The 19,049-nt window shown below is 41.0% G+C and overlaps 3 protein-coding genes and 1 long non-coding RNA gene across 9 annotated transcripts; 1 reads left to right on the forward strand and 3 right to left on the reverse strand.

Annotated features, from left to right (window-relative positions):
• Positions 1-1,292: 1,292 nt before the first annotated feature.
• LOC111854885 (polyubiquitin-like) lies at positions 1,293-3,410 on the reverse strand. Its single transcript, XM_023833363.2, has 2 exons — positions 3,021-3,410; positions 1,293-2,674 (listed from the first exon to the last, which is right to left on the reverse strand). Exon 2 carries the CDS (start codon positions 2,653-2,655, stop codon positions 2,185-2,187), a length of 471 nt encoding a protein of 156 aa, XP_023689131.2. The 5' UTR covers positions 2,656-2,674; positions 3,021-3,410; the 3' UTR covers positions 1,293-2,184.
• Positions 3,411-7,456: 4,046 nt separating this feature from the next.
• LOC111854903 (uncharacterized) lies at positions 7,457-10,365 on the reverse strand. 5 transcript variants are annotated; one of them, XR_002840774.2, is made up of 3 exons: positions 10,321-10,365; positions 8,410-10,012; positions 7,457-8,220 (listed from the first exon to the last, which is right to left on the reverse strand). It is a non-coding gene; the product is annotated as an uncharacterized lncRNA (long non-coding RNA). The 5 variants fall into 5 exon arrangements; XR_002840777.1 differs by lacking the exon at positions 10,321-10,365 and having other exon boundaries at positions 8,410-9,698; positions 9,931-10,314; XR_002840776.1 differs by lacking the exon at positions 10,321-10,365 and having other exon boundaries at positions 8,410-9,393; positions 9,582-10,314.
• Positions 10,366-10,520: 155 nt separating this feature from the next.
• On the forward strand, positions 10,521-14,644 carry LOC111854900 (serine/arginine-rich splicing factor 9-like). 2 transcript variants are annotated; one of them, XM_023833394.2, is made up of 5 exons: positions 10,521-10,695; positions 11,827-12,003; positions 12,122-12,294; positions 13,147-13,319; positions 13,803-14,644. In XM_023833394.2, the coding sequence occupies exons 2-5, from the start codon at positions 11,846-11,848 to the stop codon at positions 14,031-14,033; spliced, it is 735 nt and encodes a 244-aa protein (XP_023689162.1). In that variant the 5' UTR covers positions 10,521-10,695; positions 11,827-11,845; the 3' UTR covers positions 14,034-14,644. The 2 variants fall into 2 exon arrangements, with proteins under 2 accessions (XP_023689162.1, XP_023689163.1); XM_023833395.2 differs by lacking the exon at positions 10,521-10,695 and adding an exon at positions 10,805-10,997.
• gatc (glutamyl-tRNA amidotransferase subunit C) lies at positions 14,636-19,008 on the reverse strand. The gene is made up of 5 exons (XM_023833397.2): positions 18,665-19,008; positions 18,286-18,336; positions 17,908-18,077; positions 15,212-15,315; positions 14,636-15,080 (listed from the first exon to the last, which is right to left on the reverse strand). The coding sequence occupies exons 1-5, from the start codon at positions 18,860-18,862 to the stop codon at positions 15,019-15,021; spliced, it is 585 nt and encodes a 194-aa protein (XP_023689165.2). The 5' UTR covers positions 18,863-19,008; the 3' UTR covers positions 14,636-15,018.
• Between the last annotated feature and the right edge of the window lie 41 nt (positions 19,009-19,049).

Here is a 19,049-nt window from a genome sequence, read left to right on the forward strand (position 1 = left end):
ACTTACATTACTATTAGAGATTTTGGGCCCCATGAAAGCATATCATATTAGGCCCCCCAGTCCAAACCAATCCAGTTATTTTCCTAATTTTTTAGGGCCCCTGTCGCTCATGTACTTCCATTTGCATTTCTGCATTCTATTTGTATTTCGCCGCTGTAGGTTTTGGGTACTGAACAATAAGGACTGACGTGCCTGTCGTTTGGTTGTGTAAATATCCTGGCTCTAAACACAAAACAACCGCCGTCTTGAAAAACGATATAACAACGATAAATGAAGTAAAAAAAAAAAAAAAAAAAAACGTGAGTTCTTTATGGAGTGGGTTGGGTTATGTATTGTAGTTTTTAGATAGGAACAAGTTTTCTTAAGTGTTGTTGCGCTGGGACCTTTCAAAGGTCAATCGTTAGATATAGAGGTATTAACTTATGTTGTAATGTTTATGCTGGAGAATTCACGTGTAATATTGCTCATGTGAGGATAAGATATTCATGGAATGTCTGTCTGTAGAACTTTAAGTAAAATGCCAATTTTGTGTGTTTAGCTTTAGCCATCTGTCACGCCCGGCGCGTCCGATCCTCGTGTGTGCCACGCCCCCTCATTACCCAAGTGTACTACCCTGATTGTTCCCAGCTGTTTGATGTTAGTTTTGACCTGTTTAGTGTATATCAGTCCACGTCTACCTCTGTTTCCCAGATCAGTCATTGTATGTGTTATGGTTGTTCGTGCTTGTGATTCCGCTGTCTGCCTGTTTCCCTTGGAATAAACCCCTTCGTACCTTTATCTACGCCTTCGCTTCCTTGTTTGCCTGCTCGTCGCCAGCCGATCGTGACACCATCTATACAATATACATATTTCAGTTAATGATAATTATTATAGTTTATTAATGAGAATAACAATTTAGATGCGACACCAAGAATTTAGAATTTACAGATCGCTCCTTATTTGATAGATTGTAAGTACATTTTCTTTATTTCTTTGTTATAGCCACACAATACCTATAGATGTTTATCTAATGGCTCAAATATTTTAAGAACTAGTGATTGCCAAGTTGTGAAATTCCTATTCTCACCTGAGCCATTGCAGTTGACATATTATCAGATTCCAAAGTCTGCCCATTTATATAATATTTTAAGTCACATATAAAGAATGTTTCCCGTTTCACTTCTGCAATTTTTAATGTTTAAATTTAATGTTTAAATGTCCAACACCTATATATATTTCATTGAAGGATTGTTCTAGTTATGCATTGTACAGTACAAGAGGATTTTTCTTCAGGAAAAGAAACATGACCACCATTGTAAGCCTAAGAAAGTAAACTTTATTTATAAGGCACACAACAAACATTACCAACATGGGGGTGGTGCATTATAAAGAACAACAACAAACAATGTAAGCAAGTATTAAATACCCTATTCTAATATTAATGCAGGATTACTGATCTGTTTGCTTATATCCAAAGTTTCCACAGAGCACAAATTTAATACTAAATGGATTGTAAGGACAAAATTTCCCCCAAATTACGTTTTTACATTATTTCATATTAAGTATTAAATAATAACTATGAACTGTTAAATGTGTTGACTAAAACTGTTATTAGGCCTATTTGTATCAGACTGATTAAATAATATTTATGCTGCAGCATTCTAGATTAATGCCTTAGCAAAATCGTTCCTTCCTCATTGTTTAGTCTCCTCTCAGATGCAAAGTGAGGAAGATGGTGCTCTCATTCACATCCAGCATCTGCAGTTCTGGTTAAATGTGTGATACCTACGTATGTCATCGGTTTCTGGGAATATGTAATAAGTGCAGAATACTAAAGGAAAATTACGTTTTATGCATTTTTTTCCAGACCTAAAACATGACCAGTGTGGTTGTGGTACGTACTTCACAAAGAAAAAAAAATAAAATAGATGTAGAACAGTATTAAACAGGCTAGAAATAGGCCTAATAACACTGAAATGCTCAGCAGTTTGCTAACATCCAAAGATTTTCACAGATCATAAATAAAATTTTCCGTTGACTGAAATGGACCGAAAAGACATCATTTAATCTCTTTTGCCCAAACAACTTTACTTTACTGTTAACAAATGTCTTGAGTCAACTGTTATCTCCACCAGACTGATTAAATGTTATTAAAACTGTAGTATTTTAGATTAATGCCTTAGCAAAATCATTCCTTCCTCCTTGTTAGCCTCCTCTCAGACGCAGAGTGAGAAAGATGGTGCTCTCATTCGTAACATCATAGTCCTCCAGTTTCTTGCCGTCTTCCATCTGCCTTCCCTCGTAGATAAGCCTTTGTTGGTCAACAGGGACACGCTCCTTATTGAAGACTTTCCTCTTGAACTCCGACACCGTCTCACCTGGAGTGATTTCATAAGTATGTATCGTACCATTTACTGTCTTCAGGAACACCTGTATGGGACCAGGCTCGGTTACCAGCACGATAACTGTAGACCCCGAGCGCACCCCATACTCCGCCAGTGTTCTGGACTCATCAGTCAGGTCTCTTCTCTGGCCATTCTGCACAGATAGGCGCTGTCTGGCGCTAGGTGTGCCTTGTTTGATTTGGATCAGGTTCTTCAGTTTCTCGATGGTTGTATTCAGTTCCACTGACAATCTGAGCGTTTGCCCATTCAAGAATTTGATGAACAGATCCATAGTGTCAAACCTCGGAAATCTGTGAAGGTTGTTAAAAAAATACAACACTATATCAACAACTGAACACAAAACTGTCACGACTTCCAGGGCACAGCCCGGGGAAACAGGCGAAGACAACGAAGGATCGGGGAAATAAGGGGTACAGGCTATAAGGCTATAAGGGGCACACAGGAGGATCGGACGTGCAGGGTGTGACAAAAACCTTAAAAGATTACACTGTAACTCCTGTCTCTATAATATTAATTTCAACTCAGCACCGAGAAGAGTTCAGTAGATAATACAAAATGAAATTCATGGAAACGCCTCAGTTATCGCAAATAAATAAATTTCCACGTATACGTCAAATTAACGAACTTGTCACTCACCTTGTCCGTAACGGGGTAGTTGATTGTTCAAGGATAATTTCTTATTACAGTCAAGTATGCGTATAATCCTTATCGTCGCTGTATCGCGCTGAATGAAGTCCGTAGCCTACGGTCCTTATAAACAGCTGATAGGTCCACCCCCTGATACTAAATGCCGTTAAGTTTCATTTTCCCTACATCACTTGTTAGTTTTCGGTTTCTATGTTTTGACTCATCCTTCATTTTTTTCTTTATGTAATTATACGTTGATATCTCTTAATATTACACTCTTAATTGCCTTGACTTGAATGTAAACGCGTTGATACTTTAATTTATATGCGTTAGGTCTTTTTAGGCAGTTGCGTTAAGAGACTACCGTGCCGAAGAGCAAGCCTACTAACTAGTAGCGGTGCGCGGGTAAATAACTAGGGAAGCCAAGTGAAGTCGCCGTCACTGCCACTTGTGGCCCAGCGTTTATTCGTTAAATGACTCAATGTATTACATGCTTCTAAATACATCCACCTGGAATGCATTGTTGACATCAGAAAGCAACGCCGTCCTTTTATTAGAACGGGTAAAAAAATATTTCAAGAATCGAGTGTTACAAAGAACACGTTAGATTCTTGTAGGCATGGCTCGAAGCACCAGCTAGCAAAGGTTGCCCGCTTTTGTGTTATAGGTCAGCGATTCTTAACCCATGAGTCGCGACCCAAATTTGGCTGGCGGCAAGTTCTCAAAGGGTCGTGAGGCAGAGTTGGAAATGTAAGCATTGTAAAACTAGCAATTGCCTATGCTGATCCACGATCAGATTTCCCAGCCTTAGAATTAACGTACGACTATATATTTCAATTCAATTAAATTTTATTTGTATAGTGCGTTTTCACAACATTACATTGTTTGAAAACACTTTATGACACCCTTAAAAGAAGGCTCCCAGTAAAGCTGGATGTCATCAGCATAAAAATGATTAGAAATATACTTAAGAGTTAAGGCCGTCAATTAATTGTGTAGTCTAGCCAGGTATGGGGTATGCTGCAGCACCAAATGAAATAAAAACCCTCTTTGGAGTGAAATGTAAACATCCACATCCTCTGTGAAGATGAAGAAGTTGTCATCTTCCTATGCTGCAGCAGCAGCTTGAATTCATATATTTTGCTAGTCACAACATACACTATATTGCCAAAAGTATTGGGACACCTGCCTTTACATACACATGAACCTTAATGATGAAGCATTCTTAATACATAGGGTTTAATATGGAGCTGGCCCACCCTTTGCAGCTATAACAGCTTCAACTCTTCTGGGAAGGCTGTCCACAAAGTTTAGGAGTGTGTTTATGTGAATTTTTGACCATTCTTCCAGGAGAGCATTTGTGAGGTCAGGCACTGATGTTGGATGAGAAGGCCTGGCTTGCAGTCTCCACTCTAATTCATCCCAAAGGTGTTCTATTGGCTAGAGGTCAGGGCTCTGCAGGCCAGTCAAGTTCCTCCACACCAGACTCATTCATCCATGTCCTTAAAGACCTTGCTTTGTGCACTTGTACGCAGTCATGTTGGAACATGAAGGGGCCATCCCCAAAGTTGGGAGCATGAAATTGACCAAAATGGCTTTGAATGCTGCAGAATTAAGAGTTCCTTTCACTGGAACTAAGGGGTCAAATCCAACCCCTGAAAAACAACCCACCATAATCCCTCCTCCACCAAACATTACACTTGGCACAATGCAGTCAGGCAAGTACCATCCTCCTGGCAACCAGCAAACCCAGACTCGTCCATCAGATTGCCAGACAGAGAAGCGTGATTTCTCACTCCAGATAACATGTCTCCACTGCTCTTTACACCACTGTATCTGACGCTTTGCATTGCTTGGTGATGTAAGGCTTGGATGCAGCTGCTCGGACATGGAAACCCATTTCATGACGCTCTCTATGCACTGTACTTGAGCTAATCTGAAGGCCACAAGAAACCTGGAGGTCTGTAGCTATCGACTCTGCAGACAGTTGGCAACTTCCATGATTATCACTAGGGCAAATAAGGTCAGCCCCTTGTTTTAAGTATCAGTGAAAAGGAAGTAAATGAAAGAAAACAAGCCAACATCAAATGTAAAGCAATTAGTCACCTGAGTTATTGCTAAACATGATGTAGCGTGACATAGCATACCTATGTGGAGGTTATGTTTCATAAACAAAGACATTTGTCAACTTCTCTCACATTTTGATTTACAGGTCCTTCTCAAAAAATTAGCATATTGTGATAAAGTTCATTATTTTCTGTAATGGACTGATAAACATTAGACTTTCATATATGTTAGATTCATTACACACAACTGAAGTAGTTCAAGCCTTTTATTGTTTTAATATTGATGATTTTGGCATACAGCTCATGAAAACCCAAAATTCCTATCTCAAAAAATTAGCATATCATGAAAAGGTTCTCTAAACGATCTATTAACCTAATCATCTGAATCAACTAATTAACTCTAAACACCTGCAAAAGATTCCTGAGGCTTTTAAAAACTCCCAGCCTGGTTCAACTCAAAACCGCAATCATGGGTAAGACTGCCGACCTGACTGCTGTCCAGAAGGCCATCATTGACACCGTCAAGCAAGAGGGTAAGACACAGAAAGAAATTTCTGAACGAATAGGCTGTTCCCAGAGTGCTGTATCAAGGCACCTCAGTGGGAAGTCTGTGGGAAGGGAAAAGTGTGGCAGAAAACGCTGCACAACGAGAAGAGGTGACCGGACCCTGAGGAAGATTGTGGAGAAGGACCGATTCCAGACCTTGGGGGACCTGCGGAAGCAGTGGACTGAGTCTGGAGTAGAAACATCCAGAGCCACCATGTACAGGGGTGTGCAGGAAATGGGCTACAGGTGCCGCATTCCCCAGGTCAAGCCACTTTTGAACCAGAAACAGCGGCAGAAGCGCCTGACCTGGGCTACAGAGAAGCAGCACTGGACTGTTGCTCAGTGGTCCAAAGTACTTTTTTCGGATGAAAGCAAATTTTGCATGTCATTCGGAAATCAAGGTGCCAGAGTCTGGAGGAAGACTGGGGAGAGGGAAATGCCAAAATGCCTGAAGTCCAGTGTCAAGTTCCCACAGTCAGTGATGGTCTGGGGTGCCATGTCAGCTGCTGGTGTTGGACCACTGTGTTTTATCAAGGGCAGGGTCAATGCAGCTAGCTATCAGGAGATTTTGGAGCACTTCATGCTTCCATCTGCTGAAAAGCTTTATGGAGATGAAGATTTCATTTTTCAGCACGACCTGGCACCTGCTCACAGTGCCAAAACCACTGGTAAATGGTTTACTGACCATGGTATTACTGTGCTCAATTGGCCTGCCAACTCTCCTGACCTGAACCCCATAGAGAATCTGTGGGATATTGTGAAGAGAAAGTTGAGAGACGCAAGACCCAACACTCTGGATGAGCTTAAGGCCGCTATCGAAGCATCCTGGGCCTCCATAACACCTCAGCAGTGCCACAGGCTGATTGCCTCCATGCCACGCCGCATTGAAGCAGTCATTTCTGCAAAAGGATTCCCGACCAAGTATTGAGTGCATAACTGAACATAATTATTTGAAGGTTGACTTTTTTTGTATTAAAAACACTTTCCCTTTATTGGTCGGATGAAATATGCTAATTTTTTGAGATAGGAATTTTGGGTTTTCATGAGCTGTATGCCAAAATCATCAATATTAAAACAATAAAAGGCTTGAACTACTTCAGTTGTGTGTAATGAATCTAACATATATGAAAGTCTAATGTTTATCAGTCCATTACAGAAAATAATGAACTTTATCACAATATGCTAATTTTTTGAGAAGGACCTGTATATATTCATGGCACAGGAATTTCTGTAAGTCAACAAAATTCATGTGTAGGCTTCTTCTGCAATAAAATTTTATAGTTCCCTAATTTTAATCACAGTATGTTGTTCTTTGAATTTCTTGTTTAAACCTTTTACTTTGTGATGTATCATAGTTTTCACTAATGAAATATGATTTAAATATATATTTCATTCATGTGAAAATAACTTCAAATTCGGATAAACAGTGACTTTGTGAATTACAAAAATGTTACTTATCCTCTAACACTAATCACTCCTATAGGTGCTGCTTGACACTAGTTGTCCCCTTTTCTGTTGGATCATTATCTTCAACTGACCAACAGTTGTATTCATGTTAGTGATATAGTACTCGAGACCATTCTGGCAACCACTTTGTTGCAATGTTGGTTTCAACTCGGAATCAACTTGATTGTCTCGATCTCTGACATAGAGTACTCGAGGTTTTATTCCCAGACCAGTCATGACCACTCATCAAAACCCCTCAATATTTATCACTACGGCTTAATATTCATATGTTTGTTAACCCTGAGAACCCAGCAAACGCGAAATGCATTGATTTTCGCACCCATTAGTCTCAGGTTCATAACTTTGGATTGGCATAACACATAGATATGGATTGCAAATCTTTGCAATTGAGAGAATTTACTCGATCCAGTCATCCAAGGTGCAACGATGTGCGCTAAAATATTCCAGAATAATCCTGTGCGCAATGAGGCATATATTTTAAACATTTTCTATGTAAAAGCACCCCTAATAATCTATAAAACATTGGTATTATTCATATTAGATGGAAAACAAATCGCATATCCACAATGATACATGCAGTACCTTACTGGGAAAAAGCATTGGTAACAATTTACTTAAAGCAGTCATCATATTGCATTATACATACCTTCATAATGCATTATACTACATTTAGAAAGTATTATAATCACGGCTATAATTATTCATAAAAAGGCATAACACATTATAGTCATATGTGTGTTATACATTGAGTTCTACTAGAAATAACAAAACACAGCATTCTATTTAGTAGGAAGACAATTACTGATATTTTTGCAATATTTATTCACAAAAGTTTGTATGTGTGTCTGATGTTGAGCTCTGCCAAAACAAAATGCGCCCATTGTATAAGGAAAACCTACTATATGTAAACATAATGACGTGCTGCCACGTTGGTATGTTGTTTGAAGCTAAAATGCCTACTAATAGTTGCATTTACAAATTTCAATTTACCAATCATAAGTGTAACACTCTGGTCTTGGTACTGACTTGGCCTCCGTTTAAGTGGCCTTGACTACATTATTAATTCATGTCCAAAAAACATTTGCTCAGTTAAATCCAATATTAAATCCATAGTGAGAAGCATCAGAAACCTGTAAAGTCAAAAATAAAAAATGATTACAAAACTTTTACAAAAGATTTGTTGTAATACCAATCTCCTAATGTTAATTTGAACAGATCAAGATCATCTTGGTAGATAATTCAAAATCAAAATATAGAAACGCTTAAGTTAGCTCAAATATACAGTAAATTGATACAAACTCCTTGTCAGATAAACTCACCTCATCTGTAATGAGTTAGTCGATTGCTTGACGAGACAGTCACCTCTCCACCTAACTGCAAACATGGAGAAAGTACAAGTCCATCATGACCTCACCAACATGCCATCACCACAGTTTGGTTCCTGTAACCATCCAGCTGCTTAATAAACTTATCCAGCATCTCAATAATCACATCACCCATATGCAGTCCATTCACCCAGACACAATTCTCTTCTTCCCATGTCTAGACTTTCAATCTCTCTGCGTTATATTGGTAAAGTGGAACAACAGAGAACAATTTTCATTTCTGAGTTCTGATGTAAACATCCCCCTGACACTCAAAAAAATGCCTTTAAGTTTTGTTTTCCTCACCTCATTTTTTTTTTCTTTTTGTTTTCAGTTTCTCGGTTGTAACTCTTCCATGTAGTGGTTTATTTATTTAATTACATATATTTTCAAGCATTTACTCTTATGCACTTAGTTTGCTAAAGAAATGTGTTTGTGTTCCAAAGTTTCAGAAAAAGCAGGACTTGTACTCTCCTTCAGAATTTGAATTAATTTACGCTTATTCAGCTATGTTACGTGCTTTAATGCTTATCTTCCGACCTCCTCACATTTTACACATCCATCTATCTATCCACACAACTTCTACATACCTATTCCGGTCAGGGTTGCTGCAACCTAGACTTCATGTGTGGGAGATAAATAAAATCAACATCTCCAATGGCTTCTAATGAAGCCACTTAGAATACAACTCCAGACCTCGCAGTTGGTGATATCACAGCGCTACAGATACACTCTGCTGCAAGCACAACGCACCCAAAAAGCAGCAAGTTAATATACTATAACACCAATTTCCCTATAAGTCCTGGCTGGTCACAAAACACCAGCAAACTAAGCTCAAAAATTCAACAAACATATTTCCCCACCTCTACTGGTCTACCTTGGCATCAGGGTGTTCACCTCTCAGCCAGCATCCCCCCACTTTACTCGATACTCACAATGCTGGGTGATAGTATCAGTGAAGAGGAAGTAAAAGACAAAAACAAGCAATCATGAAACATAAAGCGCTGAGTCACCTGGGTGTTATCATACATGACGTAGCATAACCAGGTGAAGGGACCGGAATAGAAAGTGAAACTCAAAGATATGTTTAATGAGTTTTAAGATGCTAAATTATTCACACAACTTACCAGCCTGTGATTAGCTCATTATATTACGAAGGGGGTTTCAGTGTTCACCTGTAACATTTTGCCTTTATCTTTGTGTTCATAAAGCCATTTTAATGGGTTTGTGGGGGTAGTATTATCCTGGAATGGAGGAACATAATGAGGGAATCTAAATGTATGTTTATCTGTGCTCTACAGACAAGAATTTATCTCAGGGATCAATGAAGTTCATTTATTTCTAAACTGTATCTACATGTCCCCATAAAATGGCTTCATATATACATAACTATTGTAATTTCACTATTAAAACGCTGTAGCAATTGTAAACCTGTAGCATGCCCCTGTTTATCTATCTATCTAACAGTGTTTTTACATTTGGTGGGGGCCTGGGCACCTGCTCCTTTTGCACGAACGATCGAAACTGCCGGAGCTCTTCTCCTGAGGGGCGCTTTTCGCTGAAGACAAAAGCGTACTCCATAGTGAACACAATTCAATTCTGTCGAGCTAATTCAGCACAGCATTGACAATAGTGGATTGCTGCCAAATTTATAATACGTGTCTGCAATCGATATCCGCGTCGCAATTTTTAGCTTAGTCTGCCTTAAACAGAATTAAGCTGTGCTACTTTTGAAACTAAAGACAATTTCTTACGATTATTTAAAAAATTCACACTCCGAAGACGATAAAACAAGTAAATCCAAAACCAACATTGCCAAGAACCCTTAACCGAAGACACGACTTTTAAACATACTTTTATACCTACACGAGTTGGCAACCAACTTACAGGTACATTACCGCGACCTACTGGACTGCAGTTTCGGTCAGTACCGACCTTCTTCCAATTGGCTAATTTATCGCATGGAGAAAAGTTAAACCTGGTCGTGATTGGCTGCATAAGGTAACCCCACCTACAATGGGTTTCTCGCATCACTAGTGGCCAAGGTCTCCAGCAGCAGTTCCCTTTGACCTCGATGGGGGCGTGGCTAAAAAAACCGTAGAAGGCGGTTAGAAATCTACTTCCTGCGCCGGGGGAGGCCATCCTTCGGACGGGTTATCAAAATAAAATAGTTAATAATAATATAATAAATACATTTATATACGCACACGTACCAGCTAGAGCTACACAACACGGACACAGGTATGTGTAATACGATTTATTCGAGCCATGTTTTATGTAGAAATGACTAGGAAAAACTAGCTGACTTATCGGTGCGCGGCGCTGGGATAGAGAACCGGAAGACGAGAATCTTAACAAAAGGATCCACTAGCTAGCGGTCAGCGGTGGTGTTAGCTAACCTTTTTCGGACCGAAGCATGGCGGGAACCACGTAACATTAAGGTTTTCGGGGCTTGGCGCCGCTGTGCTCGCTTTAACGTGTTGCCTGCGTGCAGTTGCCGCTTCTTGGCCGAGTCTCGGTGTCCCATGGGTGTCAAGTTCCGGGTAGGTCGGAACTGCTGCATGCGAGGCGATGCCTTTGCTGGGACTGAAGGGCCGTACTCCTTCACGGCACTAAAGGCGACTGAAGTTAAATATATATGCATTGTACAAATATAATTATGTTGTACTACTTTAGCAAACTACCTAGTTAGTCCCGGCACGAAACAGAGTTAGCTGAGCATATTTTACCTAATTTAATATCATAGATTAAATTTGAGGTTGGCTTATGTATATTATTAATGCACATACACTTTTAAAAGTAATACAGCAAGCTTTAGTGTGCGCAAATCCACTCTGAGTACACGAAGACCAGGTTCATAGTTCTGTCACAATATATAAATGGCTGAATAATAGTTTGATTTCGCGACACAGCCCTTGACGTTATCTGCATAAATAGTTCAGCGAACAATATAAATAGACCTGTCAATGTAGGCATTCGGTTTGCTTTAAATTGTATGCTTCCCAGTGTTACTGTTCAGATACTTTTCCACATAAACAACGGATTTTATTAACTCTTTGTGTTAGTACTACGTTTACAACGATTCCTTTATTTGTAAACTACTTAATGTGGAATAGGGTTGTAGGCAAATCCGTCCTTGCATTTGGTAATCGCTTTGTGTTTTTAACGTATCGGTCGTTGTAACGTTCTTGTGTTTTGGCAGAAAATTTATTTTTTGTTAAAGTATTTTTTATTTATCTTTATTAAGAAATAATGTTTAACTTGGTGGCAATCTGTGCTAAGCTTCCATATAAGCAGAGTGTAGCGTTGTCACAACACATAGTGTTGAGGATTAAAATTTTAAAATGATTTGTTTCTGGTTTGTCCTCTTAGGGCCAGTCCCAGCAAAGTCATGGCAGATGGAAGGATCTATGTGGGGAACCTTCCTATTGATGTGCAGGAAAGGGACATTGAAGACCTTTTCTTCAAATATGGCAAAATTCGAGATATAGAGCTGAAAAACAACAGGGGTACAATCCCGTTTGCCTTTGTCCGCTTTGAGGATCCACGGTTAGTTCTCAGTTATTTCTCTCAGTGCTGATATATTTTTGTTTTTATTGGTTTTTTTTTATCCTTTTGTAATGCAACAAAGTACAAATGATGTTGTATTTTAAATTGCTTAATCCAGGGATGCAGAAGATGCTGTATATGGCAGGAATGGATATGGGTTTGGAGACTGCAAACTACGTGTTGAGTACCCCCGCTCCTCCGGCTCCAAATTTAGTGGCCCCATGGGAATGGGTCCCCGAGGAAGGTTTGGGCCCCCAACGCGAAGATCTGAGTTTAGAGTAATAGTGACTGGTAGGTGGATGCTTGATCTTTCATTTGTTGTTTAATAGTTAAAAGGGAACTCATTATACGTGTCATTTTTGCATTTCTCCCCTTCTGCTCAAAGCCTCATGGTTTTCTTTTCTGCATTTTTATCATTAAAATATGTGGGAGGCAGCCCTTCATCAGTAACCTACACTATATATGCTGCATGACTCATAAAATTAGGGAAATTCAGAAAGGAATTAAAAACCGAAAAAGGCCAAAGCTACGTGGACCCCTGGAGGAGGTGACTGTTGCTGGGCTGACCTGGGCTATAGGGGTACAGATTCATCCAATAGGGTTTTATGCGCAGAAAGGTAAATGAAACCAAGGTGACAAATAATGTCGAAAGGAACTTACTTGCAGTGAATTGGAAAGAGCAGTATGATTGACTTGAGGAAACAAACATTCTGATTGTGAAGTATTAGGTCTGTTGAATCTCAGACATTTTATCCAATAAAATTGATATGAAACATTTTGAGGTAGAAGTTTCTGGATCTAATGGCTGAATTTCTTACTTGATGGCTTGTAATTAGAGCAGGAAAGGGAGAAGTTATGTGGTACAGAACAGGCTCTAGACAGAAGATGCAGAGGGTCTGAGGAGTTATCAATTTTTTGTTTTCCAGCATACCATGAAGAAAGTAATTAGCATGAACCTATATAATGCATTGCATGTGGTGCAAATGAGGTAATATGTCAGTTGACCAATATGTGGATTATTTTCTGGGCCTCAACCCTTATTTCTTGAGCTGACACTTATTCTTAAGTTATTCTGGATAAATTAATGGCATGATTCCCATTAAGACAAGGTACAGTGCTGAGAGATACCTTGCTGCTCACCAGGCCTGCCCCCCACCGGAAGCTGGCAGGACCTAAAGGATCATATGAGGGAAGCTGGAGATGTGTGCTTCGCTGACGTGCAGCGGGATGGGGAAGGAGTAGTGGAATTCCTGCGAAGGGAGGACATGGAGTACGCTCTGCGGCGCCTCGACCGTACGGAATTCCGTTCACACCAGGTAACTTTGACTACTAGCAGAGTGGTTTTTAAACTTGACCACAAAATCGGGAATTTTCTTTAAAATGACTCCTCCCATGACCATGACCAAAAGCTTTGTTGCTGAATTAAATGTAGCGGGAATTGAACACATTAAAGGTGGAAAATTTTGCAGGGGGATTTGTATATTTATTCTGTGGGCAAATTGTGTACCATCTGCAATTGGCACCATAATGCCACCAAGGGGTCAAAGCCCACCCCTTTATATAAATGTTTAAGCTGTCGTCTTCTTTTTATAAATTAATCTCTTAAATACAATCTAATGTGAAATAGGATTAATGTGGGAAAACCTCGATCACAGATGTATGGTGTGTTATTGTCACAAACGAGGCAGGATGTTAGATTGACCCTGTTTTAAATGTCTAGTCTGGAGGGCTTGGAGTAGAGCTGCCTGGTCTCTCTGCTGGTAGTGGTGAATGCCTGAGGATATTTTGCTGCATTACAGGGAGAGACTGCCTTTATCAGAGTCCTCGAGGAGAGGGGGTCCAGCTGGGGCCGTTCAAGGTCCCGGTCCAGGTCACGGGGGCGGTACTCTCCACCTTACCACGGCCGGGGCTCACCACCCCCGCGCTATCAGTCTCCACCTCCTCACCGACATGCAGTGTCACACCACAGTCCTCCGCCCCGCCGGCTCCCGCCACCGCCCCACAGCCCGCCTCCCCGCCATTATCGGTAAACCTGCCAAAGGACGACGACTAGCGGCTTTTGTGATGATTTTCTCCACCGCCCCCTCCCCTGTGTGTGTATGTGTACGAGTGTGCTGGTGTCCCCCTTTTCATTTTAATACCCATTTGGTTTGAAAACATTCCATTATCTGGACTGCTTTCTGAGGCTTCCATCGGCGTAGGGGGGTGCTGATGTCTCTGTGACGAAGGGGGTTTCTGTATGTCTCTAAGAGCCACGTTGCAAGCCTTTGCAGAAGTGTGTGAACTTGCTGGATTCATTTGGACAGTTGTATGGTCGCAGCACATGAGTCAAAGCAAGAATTCTCTCTGAAGATCAACCATGTATTAAAGCTGACTGCCCATTTTCATCACCTTGTTAAATCCAGGCTATCCTGTAGCATGTGCCACATTGTAAATGTTTTTTTTAATAACCCACTGAAGGCTGCCGTCTTCTGGATGACCACAGCTCAAAATTGATTATGTATTGAACTCCCCCATTTTTTAATTAACATGAAACGTTTTAATTAGTTGTCATTTTCCCCATCTGCCAGTATCCTTTGTATCTGGTTATAGCTGTTTATAAAGTTTTTGTTTTTTCAATTAAAAGATGGAATTAAAGGTTTTCAATTTTGATGTTTAGAAATGCTGGAAAGTCAAGCAAAGCATACATCATCTTCAGTCAGACTTGTGGCATTCTTAAAATTGTCAAATGGAGTGAAACATTAGTATTCTTTGCAGATCTGAGAACAGGTAATTGGGGGGGGGGGGGGGGGGGAAGAAGGGGCATTTTAACGATTCGATTTTGGGGGAATTACATCTGCAAATAAACCTATTCAAAAGTATTCCTGCAACTACGACAGGTGCCTGTTTGCACTCACAGACCTTTGGTAAGTATACAACAGCAGTGAATTGCTAGTGGTCCTGAGAACATCTAAAAGTATGGTGACTTTTGTACAGTTAAATCTGGCTGTTCAGTTGGTTGGTTGGTTTCCACAGTCACATCTCTGAGTATTTCAACAGTACCTCGCGTTCGTCTCGCTCTGGGAGAGGGATGTTTCCTGTCAGGGAGAAAGATGGACTGATGAGGTACAAGGTGGGGGCCACCAGCGTACAATCATTCATGGTAGCCGCAGGTGAAGAGCTGCCGCCCATATCAGCACAGACCCCTAAGCAAAGCGCACCCCCTCACCTGGGGGTGCCACGTAGTAGCCCTCCAGGGTGTTTCTGGCAAGTCCAAGTAGCTGCTCTGCACAGTCACCTTCCTCAATGCGGTCATCTCTCAGGTACAGCGTGCTGATGGACCGAAGATGGATTATCATTGATATTTATGGACATTGGGACATATTCCATTTGATGCCTGGTCATAAACCACGTAAGACAAACTGCATTTGCACAGCAACACGCAAAAAACGGACAATGTCCAAAAATTAAGGGTTAAGACCTGACCAAATGGTACATATTGCTGCTTTGCCACCCACTCTGTGCTTAAAAAGACAAGAAAAACGGATAATATGAAAAGGCAAATTAAAAAAGCAATAATATAAAAGTTCCACTACACAGTCTCTCTGGTTTCTTTAGTTATAGCAATATATAAATACACCTTACCCTTAACACCTCTCAAACAATTTGTTTTGATTTCTATAACCTACACCATTCGTCCGAAATTCATTACAATGTTGTGTCGTTTCTTGTAAGCACACATCAGTCTTGGTCATTCAGTAGGAGTTCAGTGCTGTCATTTTCCAGTTGGCTCAATCTCAAGAACATATCTCTGTTAGCATCAATTTTCTTCTAACCCTCCCTATATCCTATACATAAGGGGGGGAATTCTCCCTCAATGTGAGAAATGACTTCAACTTTACTGTTAAAAAGTGACAGTGACTGTGCACCAGCAGTGGGTTGCTCAGCTATGTTAGAATTGCATATGCATAATATGCAATGTTGGTATTAATATCACACATCGCCCAGCCCTGTAATATATCATAGCCGTTTTTCAAATTCAGTACAAAATATCCTGTACTAGTGTTTACGCCAGTGGAAAAGCAACACCGTGAAGTACCAAAGGCAGTGCAAAAGAGCCCCAAAAGCTTGATATATCAAGCCAGCAACCTAGTTTTATCATAAATCAGCGGGAAAAGTAACACGTTATAACAATATCTGATAATGTTATATTATTGCATTTTAAAAACAAAAAAGGTCCATTAGGTTGTTTACATCTGTGCTACTTTTACCACTTTTAAACTTTTTTTTTTTTTTACCATGAACCTTACACCTAATGATACAAGTATAAAATTTACATTACAATTTAGTGTTATGTTGAAACTATTTTCGTGGTGTAAAACTTGGCAGTTTACATCCACTGTAGATCAAAGTTCTGCTTAGCTGGTCCAAGCTACCGGGAACACCACATACCCCTTTCCAGCAACCCCCCCTACCCCCCCCCCCCACTTGCTCTCCCAATCCGTCTGCTGACTTCACAGGAAGAGTCACCAGAGACATGAATGTCACTGCCAAAGTAAGTAGACCTCTCAATGTGGTCGACATTCTCTTTGCAGACAGACACACTGTCGACATGTGTGCCCAAGAAATTAACAAAGGCCTGGATTTTGGTTCTGATCCAGGACACTCTGATGCCTCAGTCTCTTGAGAGCCCAGATCAGAGTCTCCATTGACTCCATGATGATGAAAGCATCGTCAGCAAAGTCAGAATCAGTAAATCTTTCCTCACTAACAGATGACACACAGCTGCTGGATCCCACAACCCTGCCCAACACTCAGTTCATGCAACACATCCCTGACAAACCCCAGAACCAACTGGGAAGAATGCGAAGGGTCTCCCTCCACTCTGCACAGCACTCACAGTACCAGCGTACAGGACGGCCATGATGTCCAGCAACTTTGGCGTAATTCCACAAAGTCTCAGGATGTCCCATAGGGCAGCTTGATCAGCTTAGTCAAATTCTTTATGATCAGAGAAGTTTCACCTCGTGGGCACCCATCAACCACCGGACAAAGTTCTGAATGTCTCTCTTACAGACATCACTCACTGCAATCGGAGCATACATTGAGCCAACAGACAAGACACCCAGAGAGTGCCTTACTCTGAGCCTCATAATACGCTCGTTGAAAGGAGTGAATCAGACATCATCGGAAGGAGCCAATCCGCCACAGCAACAACTACTACCCGAGTAAAGTGCTCAGACCAATAATAGGTGTACCCATCTACAAAGATCTGGCCACTCTCTCGTCTGCGTACCTCAGAGAGTGCTGACACTGAAATGTGGAGTTTACAAAGCTTCTCTGACAGCAGAGGAAGATGGTCATCATGCCACAGAGACAAGACATTATGGACACCTACCCAGTTGAGCCATCTCAGATTAGGACCTAAGTGCTGCCGTGCATTGGGCGACACCTCAGCACCATGCCAGTTCTGATCCCCAATAGTCCTGACCCCACAGGCTCTCTGGCGATTTCGACTCCTCTGGGAATGAGGCCCCAAAAGGGTTTCCTTCACCCCCTTCATCATGTGTGCAGCCCTCCTGGACAGCATAAAAGGGTCCTGTTCGCTGTCTCGGAGCTGTGTGAAGTTTTCACGGTGGCTGGAGTGCCAACCCCCAAATTTTTTCCCTGCAAGTTAGAGGACCAACTTGCAGGGCCAGATGCCGTTTAACTTCATACCCAGGACACAAAAAAAATCAGCAAAAAATATACTACACGAAAAAAAAAAAAAAAACATTGAGCTGAAACACACTGCCACCCTGACCAGGAGAAGTGATTTGGATGAAAGATGAATGGATGAAGCTGAAACAGTGCGGTTTGCATCAGGAAATAAAAGATGTTAAATGACAGTGTGGCCCTGTCCACGATTTGACGCTGTACCCTTACCGGTCCTCAAGAACCGAGGCCATCGGCTCGACCCCATCCGTGTTCACGACGTGAAGTTGGTCGGCAAAGCGAATGGCTTTCTCTAAACAATCCACGCCGTCCTGGTTACGGAAGTCCAGTAATGCCAGTCGCTCCAGTTTGTCGACCAAGTCCGGAGGGACCTTCGTAGGCTAAAAATGAGATAAGGAGATAAAGGAATCGTACCCTTCTGTGGTAGGTGTTTAAAGTGACATCCACACTCACCAAAGTCTGACGTATGTATTAAGAATGTGAACTTCAAAACAAAAGAGCTAACGGACTGACTTGCTTTGACAACGTTAACCACGTTCTCTCAACCCAAACTAAAGAACACTGCTAGTAAAACTTTAAAGTTCATACCAGGGGAAGCTGATCCTCCCTCACACATTCCCAAGTTGGTGTCTGTGGTACCTGAGGAACCAAAAGGTGTATAAGCTACATAATTACTTACAAAAGCAATTGCAATCTAATATATGTATAAATTTATATCAAAATTTAATGTTTTCAAACATCACAATTGTTCGCTTTTGTTCCACATATGGAGTGGGGGAAATAAGCAGGGCTAGCTAGTTAAAAATGATCACGATGGCAACGTGGCTAGTTAAGTCTCATGTAAGAACACCGTTGGATGTAATGTAAATATACACTAAAGGCTGCAGTGCCTGATCGTGTGATCGATTTGAGAAGTAAGCGGACATAAATCCGTAAAGGTTTCCCAGTCCATCGACTTTTTACATACCTTTGGATTGTGATGATGTGGGGTCTGACTTTGAGATAATGATGTTGTATGTTTCTTGCGGTGTCGGGTAATGTTTTGTCCGCCTCTATTTTCTACTACGTGAGGTCCAACATAAACCCCACAGCGATGCCGTACAGGCCTTAGGTATAAAGCAACACACTGTAAACTCGAAGTAATCCTGCCTAATGTACAGTACATTATTTTTCTTATTTAAAAGTATAATTGTCTCCGCAGAATATATTTCAGAACCCCATTTAACGAATTAAATAAATAATTCTAAATAGTGTCCAACAATCAGCCCAGTGATCCGTACTGCCGTAATCCGCTTTGCACCAAAAGCCGCAAAATATGTATGCCTGGCGTAATAATGCCGCAAAAAAAGAGC

This window comes from Paramormyrops kingsleyae, chromosome 2 (genome assembly GCF_048594095.1).
Source record: "Paramormyrops kingsleyae isolate MSU_618 chromosome 2, PKINGS_0.4, whole genome shotgun sequence".
NCBI lineage: Eukaryota > Metazoa > Chordata > Actinopteri > Osteoglossiformes > Mormyridae > Paramormyrops > Paramormyrops kingsleyae.